This window comes from Oryza sativa, chromosome 3 (assembly GCF_034140825.1).
Source record: "Oryza sativa Japonica Group chromosome 3, ASM3414082v1".
NCBI lineage: Eukaryota > Viridiplantae > Streptophyta > Magnoliopsida > Poales > Poaceae > Oryza > Oryza sativa.
Window position 1 is genome coordinate 31,972,731 of NC_089037.1, and position 8,027 is coordinate 31,980,757.

The 8,027-nt window shown below is 49.8% G+C and overlaps 1 protein-coding gene and 2 long non-coding RNA genes across 3 annotated transcripts; 2 read left to right on the forward strand and 1 right to left on the reverse strand.

The window, feature by feature from the left end:
- Positions 1-337: 337 nt before the first annotated feature.
- Positions 338-2,239, reverse strand: LOC9272462 (imidazole glycerol phosphate synthase hisHF, chloroplastic-like). The gene is made up of 2 exons (XM_015777572.3): positions 1,407-2,239; positions 338-1,270 (listed from the first exon to the last, which is right to left on the reverse strand). The coding sequence occupies exons 1-2, from the start codon at positions 1,819-1,821 to the stop codon at positions 1,200-1,202; spliced, it is 486 nt and encodes a 161-aa protein (XP_015633058.1). The 5' UTR covers positions 1,822-2,239; the 3' UTR covers positions 338-1,199.
- Positions 2,240-4,376: 2,137 nt separating this feature from the next.
- Positions 4,377-6,687, forward strand: LOC107280487 (uncharacterized). The gene is made up of 4 exons (XR_003241426.2): positions 4,377-6,138; positions 6,218-6,324; positions 6,443-6,538; positions 6,640-6,687. It is a non-coding gene; the product is annotated as an uncharacterized lncRNA (long non-coding RNA).
- A 29-nt stretch (positions 6,688-6,716) lies between these two features.
- LOC136355787 (uncharacterized) lies at positions 6,717-7,757 on the forward strand. The gene is made up of 3 exons (XR_010740173.1): positions 6,717-6,728; positions 7,241-7,305; positions 7,396-7,757. It is a non-coding gene; the product is annotated as an uncharacterized lncRNA (long non-coding RNA).
- The last annotated feature ends 270 nt before the right edge of the window (positions 7,758-8,027 follow it).

Consider the following 8,027-nt stretch of genomic DNA (forward strand, 5'->3'; position numbering starts at 1 on the left):
ATTAAGTATGAAAAGAAGAACAATATCTAGACAATCAAGCCGCTGGATGTTTCATAGAGTGGTAGATATCTTATACAATCCAAGCTAACGTCGCTATTTAACCTAATCGGTTGCCTTCTACTAACAGATGTTAGCCGATTGTAGGTTAGATGACGATATTACCGAAGATTATACAAGATATATGATAACTTGACGAATTACATAAACAAGATTAAAGTATCATAAAGATGGAAGTACTAATCCTGAGAACACAAGCCGCCATAACAAGTTTTACCTCTTGTTGATGATTGAAACCGATGCAGCTCAACCCGAAAGCAAGAACTCGTCGAAATAAAACTAAAGCAAAAAGGGTGGCGATGCGCCGAAATTGTATTGAACGTGTGTCTTTTTTTTACATAGGGCTCAGGGTCTATTTATACCCGAGAATTACAAGATATGTCCATACCGGACACGACTATTATCTCTAACAAACTCTAAGATACCATAAGTCTTTGCGGCAGACTTTTGCCCAAACATATCTCTAAGGAAATTACATAAAATATCCTAATTAATAGATACAATTGCCTTCTCAGGACTCTATCCATGCGTGGCAATCATCTTGAAGCATATCAACTCAACCCGATGATGTACACCGAGTCGTATTCTTGGAATCGGCTGTATCGGCTAGCCCTGTCTGACTCGAACTTTGCCGATCCTGACCGTAGCCGATTCGGATTGCAGCCGATTCTTGCTCTGTTTCCGCAACGATCTTCGTCTTCGATTCCGCTTCGATCTAATCTTCTTTTCCGATGCTGATATTATCAAATTTGGTCGTTAACAGAAATATAGTGCCTGCCTTTGTGCCACCAAAAAGTTCGAGCCTTCCTATATGCCATCGTTGAGAGGCCATGTTTCCTTCTATGCCACCAAGCCACCGCCACCGCTCCTCCTCACCGAGACGCCGTCGTCGCCGCTCCTCCTCAACGAACCGCCGCCGCACCAAGCAGCGCCGGCCGGCCCACGGCAACCGATGTCATCACTCATCAAGCAAGAACGCGCACGGAGCGACGCCGCCACGACATCATCTTCCTCCCCGTCGATCTGGACCACGCCAAGTCGAGCCGCCGCGCTACCATCGTCGTCTCATCACCACGTCTCATCACCACGACCAAACCCCTCAAGAACCCCCAAGATTGATGCACCATGGACGGAGAACGGCATCATATTCTCCAACTCCGTCCGCCGGCGTCAAACTTCGATTCCGCCTCCTCCGGTGAGCCATTGTCCAATTCTGGTTCATTCACAGGTTAGAAATGGAACAGATTAGTAATCCAGCAAACGAAGAGGCCATCGTTCATTCGCAGGCTAGAAATGGAACATATTAGCAATCAAAGAAACGAAGAGGCGAGAGCGAAAAGGAGCTTTACTAGGGCCATTCTCCTCGCTAGAGTCGAAGAGCAGCTGGAGGCCGAGGCAGATGCCGAGGAAGGGGCAGTCCCTACGGATGTACTCGCGGAGCGCGTTGGCCATCCCGGAGCGGGTGAGGACGTCCATGGCAGAGCTGAAGGCGCCGGACCCTGGGAAGACGAGGCGGTCGGCGGCGAGGATGTCCTCCGGGCTACGCACGTCACAGATGCTGAAGCCAAGGTGGCGGATGGCGTTCCGCACGCTGCGCACGTTGCCCGCGCCGTAGTCCAGCAGCGTCACGGCTGTCGCATCGAACCGACGGCGAAGCGGAGGAAAAGCAAAGCAAACGCGGCGGTGAGGCCATGGGTGAAGTGAAACGCCTTCGAGCTCCGGAGTTGAAACGCCTTCGTCGCCGGACGCGCGCACGGCGAGCATCGAGGGGCCGCGAAGCTGGCTCCTCCGCTTCGGCCGACCAGCGGAGCAGGGGGGCGGCGTGGATGGAGGTGGCGGTGGCCGTCGCTCCCTGCGGCGGCGGCCTTGTCGCCGGCCTCGCCGCGCCACCCCGCCCCTCCTGGTCGCCCCGCCGCGCCGTCGAGCACCGCCTCGGCTGGCCGCCTGGCTGCCTTGGCACCGCGCCGGTCGCCTGCCTCAGCACCGCGCCTGACCGCTTGTCCGCGCGCGCCGCCTGACCTCTGTCTCAAACGACGCAGAGACTGAAAGGGCAAGATGCACATTTTTCCTGCACGGGCCCACATGCCAGAGCTGTTAAACGGTTAAACCTTAACAAAATAGCGACGGAATGGTGTGAAGGGCACGATAAAGTTCAACGATGTCATGAGAGAGGCTCGAACTTTTTTTTTTACACGAGGCTCAAACTTTTTAGTGGTATAGAGGCAGGCACCATCTTTAATGGAACACAGGTAAAAACCTCCGGATTGCAATAGTGTGCGGGGCGAAAATTTTGCAAAAAAGCCCTTCGCGTTTCTGTAATTGGATATAGGCCTCTCACATTTGAGGGGAAAAAGTAGCGAATAGGGACTTCGTTGTGATATGTGGAAGATGAGGGGCTTTTTCGCAAAAAAAAAGCCCACTATCGCGGACGAGTCTACAGCTCAGGCGCCCGATTGGTTTGCAGAAAAATCGGTCAGCGTCCGATTTACGTGCAAAACTACTTTAAACTGATTTTTCTCTTAAATTACTTATCCAAATCATGATCCGATTGCACCATTAAATTCGTTGCAATTAAATCTTCAAAACAAAACCACACATGGATATATTCCGACGAATTTTTTTAGCTTATTATCGAATTATTTTTAAATGTTGCACGATGTTCCACCAGGTATATCGGAATTGTTTCACTAAGTAGATCGAAAATGTTTCACTCGTTTAAATCAGGTGTTGTTTCTCCTTATATAAAAACAATGTTTCAGCAAATAGCGAAAGAATATTTCAGTTCACTGCAACATTTGATCCATACATAGTGAAACATTATAAGTACACTAGGTGAAATATTTTTCGGTGGAACAAAAAATAAACAAAATTCCCTTAATAGGGGGTTTCCAAAATATGCGAGTTTTTTTTTGCAATGGAGTATTTCAGTTCACTGCAATATTAGATCTATAGATAGTGAAACATTATGATTACACTAGGTGAAATATTTTTGGTGGAATAAAAAATAAACCAAATTCCTTTAATATAGGGTTTTCAAAATATGTGGGTGATTTGTTGCAATGAAGTTGTATGTGTGGATAAATGACAGGTGAGGACAGGGATACGTGAGGGGGCGAGGGGCGCACTTGATGGGAGAGGGTGGAGCGACCGATTTTTTTTGAGAAAATTTGATCCATAGCACAGGAAAAAACCCGGTACCAAAAAATAGCACAACAAATTTTCCACTTCGGCCAGAAGCACAGGGCACCAGTTTTCTTGCGATTCATAGCACTCCCGTCACATTTGCCATCCAAACATGTGAGTTGATATGAAAAAAGACTCATTTGCCCTTCTTCCCCACGCAAGAGGGCAATGGAGCTCAGACCGACGGCTCCCTCACGCTCCCCCCGCGTCGCCCACGCGCAGGCCACACGGTGGGCGAACCCCGCCGTCGCCGTCGCCGCCGCCCCCCACTCCCCTCCCCCCTTCCTCGCCACCGCCGGAGCTCACCACCGGCAAAGCCGATGGCGGCGGCGGGGCCTTCTCCCGGCGTCGGTGAGTGGTGGCAGCGAGGTATCCCGGCTAGGCGGCGGTAGATCCGGCGCCGCCGTCGCCGGATCTAGCAAGGCCCTCCGACTTTGGCGGTGGAGGGGGCCGCTGAGTCGCGAGGCGACGGTGACTCCAGCGCGCGCGGGCGGCGGAGGGCAGTGCTAGGGCTGACACGTTGAGGCGTCGGGGCCAGCTGGGGTCTCCACCGTCGGCTCCGGTGGACGGCGAGGCACGTTTGGGCCAGCCGGGGTCTCCACCGTCGGCTTCTCCGCCAGCCACCGAATCCCCTTCGTCCACGCTCCCAACATCGCCACCAGCTCCGTCTCCGCCCATCGGGTCATTGGCCTCGGCATCACCTCTAACGACGACGACGGCCTCACGGGTGGCTCGACCGCGTGCGGCTGCGAAGCAAGGCGACTTGGTTGACGGCGGCGGCGGTGGCGGCGACTGCTTGCGAGGTGCGGCGAGGCGACGACGGCGATGGCTGGAGGGTGGTTCGACCGTGCGCGGTTGGTCCATGCGATGGCTGCGAGGCACAGTGAGGCGACAACGGCGGCTCCTTGCTCGACCGCGCATGGCGTAGCTGCTCCGCACAGGGCCTGACGCGACGAGATGACATGGTCGAAGGGTAAATTAGTCCGAGGATATTTCTTTCTACTCCAAACTAACACCGTTATCTTAAAATATAACGGAAGTGCTATGTATCGAAGGAAAATTGGTCCTCCGTGCTTCTGGTCGAAGTGAAAAATTTGTTGTGCTATTTTTTGGTAATTTTTTTTCGGTCCCCCGTTGAGCATTCTCGCACTATCGCGAATAGGGGCTTCGTTGTAATTGGATATAGGCCCCTCTCCCGCGCCGCCTCCGCCTCCCCCTCGCCCCGTCCCCGTCGCCGAGCGCCGCCGCCGCCCCCTCAAACCCTAGCCGCCGCCACCCGTTCGCTCTCCCTCTGTCGCGCCGCCGCCTCCGCCTCCCCCTCGCGCCGTCCTCGTCGCCGAGTGCCGCCACCACCCCCTCGCGCCTTTGCCACCTCCTCCGCTGCCGCCATCGCCGGTCACTCTTCCACCTGCACGCCCGCCGGTCCCCACCCCGACGACATCGACCTCCACGCCCACCGGCCGCCCAACCCCGACGAACTCGTCTCCTGCGTCCCTCAAGCCCGCACCGGCGGCGCTCGCCTCGGTGGCACAGGGGGAGGAGGACGACGAAGAGAAGACGGAGGTGGATGACGGCGGTGGCGGCGGCGGCTGCGCGCGGACGCCGGATTTGGGGTGCCCCTACTACTACGCTCCACCGAAGACGGTGACGACGACGCCGCCGCCGCCTCCTCCTGCGGCGTCGGCGGTTGGAGGGTGGGATTTCTTTAACCCGTTTTACGGGGCGCCCCTCTGCCGCCATCGCCGCCGCCGTGTCCACCTCCGCCGTCGTCTCGGAGCGCCGTTGCCGTCGGCGAGGCGAGCAGCCATCTCCGCCGCTGCCTCCCCCTCCCCCTCGTGCGCCGCTGCCGTCTCATCGCCGTCTTCGAGCGCCTCCGCCTCAGGGCCGGCCCAGCAGTGCGGCCGCACTAGGCCCTCAAACTCACAGGTCCCCCACCTAGCTCCGTAAGAATCGTAAAGAGCGATGCCAGAGCCGCTTATTCCAAAACGCGATACGTCTGAGATTGCCGCCGTGATGAGTATGCGATGCGAGGCATGTAGCGATTCCATCTGTTTTCGTTTCTTCTAATGGAAATTGGGAGATGACTTCTTTCCTTTCAAAAAGAAGAGTAGCGATCCCATTTATGCCATTGACTGTCGACTGTCGGGCTCGATTCTAGCGCCAGCCACCGTCCCCGGCCAGCCGCTCCACGAGCTGCCCTGAATCGGGACTGCTAGAGTGCAGCTGTGCAAGAAACGGGCTCACTACCAATCTGCTCATCTGCATATGACATAGGGGGTAAGCAGCAGCAATACAGTGTTGTCATCGTTGCCAATTGCTTCTGTTGTTAGTAACTGACATCTTTGGCTTCATCAGCTCTCTATTTCTTGTTCAGAGGTTGAGCTTGCACGAAGTGGTGTTCGGCGTGTGTTGTCGACTAACTTACCGTGCCCATCCATGGTCTAATTAATCAGGAATATTTCATAGCTTTGTAATTTACTGCCATGTTATGGACTCACTAATATATTGTTTTTTTAATTACCAGCCGTCCTGATATCATGTTATTGAGAAAGTTTGTATCGGGTAAAAGAAAATGATAAATGAGTTTATAGAATAAAGTAAGGGGCCAATGTATGAAAAACTGTTGGATGAGATTGATATTGATATCATCAACAATAGTTTCACATATAGAAATATTTGAAGAAATTTTTAGATAATTCATGTAAATACTAATTTGTATTCAGGTTGTTTTTTGCCAGATGTGGTCTCCATGCGGTCGGGGTGAGGTCTTGACCAGGCTGACAGGTGGAGAAGCTTGGCGTGCCTTGATGAGATCTTCCTCATGTCCATCACCCTAGGCCGCAAGCGGCGCCATTGGCTTCTTTGCCAACACAGGGTCTGCTCCGCCAACGTTGTTGTGTGAGTTACCTTCTTCCTCTCTGTTTTCTTTATCCCTTGTCAAGCAACCAAACCCTGACATGCTGACGATATCATGCAGCAATTGTGTATTTGAGCATGTTGATTTTGTGTGTGATGTGTAATCTGCAAGACTGCAACAGTTGATCCTATGTTGATGACAGTAATACTATGGGAGGGAGGGAGAAGGTAAGCTAATCAAGAGCGATCTTGTTTTTTTTTGGGCATAATCAGGAGTGTCATCGAGGTGAAGCTTGGCAAGCTCAAGTGCATCAATGATGATTGCGCTTATATTCCCAAGCTGCAGCTACGAGCATTGGCCCATTGTCATGGATCATCCCAGCAGACTGTGTGCCACCAAGTAGTAGATGATTGGCTGCTACATCCAGAGACGCTTGCCAAGGTTGTTGGACAGTGTTTCTCGCTTCGAATCTTTCACCTGATTATTGCTTTCAGATTCTTAACATGATTTCCCAATATTTAAATATTGACCTATCTTTGAAGGTGCCACAACGAGGAATAGGCCATGAAGAAGACATAATTTTCCCCATTTTGTTTGTTGGCTCTGTACTCTCAAGAAACTAGCTTCCAGAGTATGATTTTTTTTTTTGTTTCAATATTATGTACATTGTCTTTTTTTTTTGTTTTTTTTTTTTTTTGGGGGGGGGGGGTGAATTGTAGTCAATTAAGACAAATAGCAATATGATATGTATTTTATGAGAAATCAATGGTGCGTTGCTTGATCTGGGAGAGGCACATCTCTGTTGGTAATCAGGCAAATCCACATGTTATTCTTTACTTTTACTGATTCAAGTAGTTAATGGCTTAATGCCGACAATGTCTCATAGTTACATCATTCGATGATAGATTATCACATCACCTGAAAATCCAGGCTGAAATGACTATAAACTAATTTACAGAAAGTATCAAGGATTGACCTATGTGGTGGTTGCGTATGAACCTGTGTGTGCTTCTATTATTGATCAACACACAAATGTATATTTTTCCATGAAGTTACATAAGCATGTCTAGCTATCTTTTTCAATCGCAAATAGTCATAAACATCTTGTTTTAAACAATAATCAGGGTTGTATTATCGCGATAGGTGCATGGAGGCCTGAGGAAGTTGCTCACTACTAATGTCAGAATCCACATGAATCATCTATGCAGGTATAGTTCATTTTATTGAACAAATACATTATTTATGTGAAAACCATCTTGGTGTCTAGATGTACGGTTGTTTACATGCTCTTGCCATAGGTCCTGTACTGCTTCGAACTGCAAGGAACTGGCAGTACAACCTGATCTTAATGGTTTTCTTGTCAGTGGAGCTTCATTGAAGGTAAAGAGGAATACAAACATATTAGAATAATTGTGTAGACACAATTACCTGCCTGATTCACTGAATACCGTCTTCTTTCTTGGTTGTGTACCCTGAATTCATTTACATTATCAACTCTAGCACGGTGATGTTTTGCCTAAGATCTTCACCCTTCTCACCTCGGCATTGAAAAATGCCTGAAGAGGAACATACCTTTTTCCGTTTGACTTTAAAGTATGCTATGCAACTATTAATGCTTTTATTTATTGTATAAAGGAAACACCAGTGTATTGGCTTGCCATATTTAGTCAGTAAACTCTTGAGATGAGTTATTTAGCAACATTAGGAATCATCAATCAATATTGGCATGAAAGCAACCATCATGATAATCATGTTAGTTCAGTTTTCATCTTGAAATACCTATGCTCTTCGATGTGAGCAAATTTTATTTCAGTTCTGCTTGGGATAATCAATTATTTACAGCTAGCTAATTATACTATTGAAACATCAATATCCTATATACTTTGTCACATGTTTTGGTTCTTATATATGCAGCATAGCTGATATGAAT

What these genes read in the sequence shown, in the direction of transcription:
- LOC9272462 (XM_015777572.3), bottom strand. Translation starts at nt 1,821, where the DNA reads ATGCTCGCCGTGCGCGCGTCCGGCGACGAAGGCGTTTCAACTCCGGAG. An exon ending in TAGCGAGGAGAATGGCCCTA is followed by an intron (nt 1,271 to 1,406) that starts GTAAAGCTCCTT and finishes TGAATGAACCAG; the next exon opens with AATTGGACAATGGCTCACCG.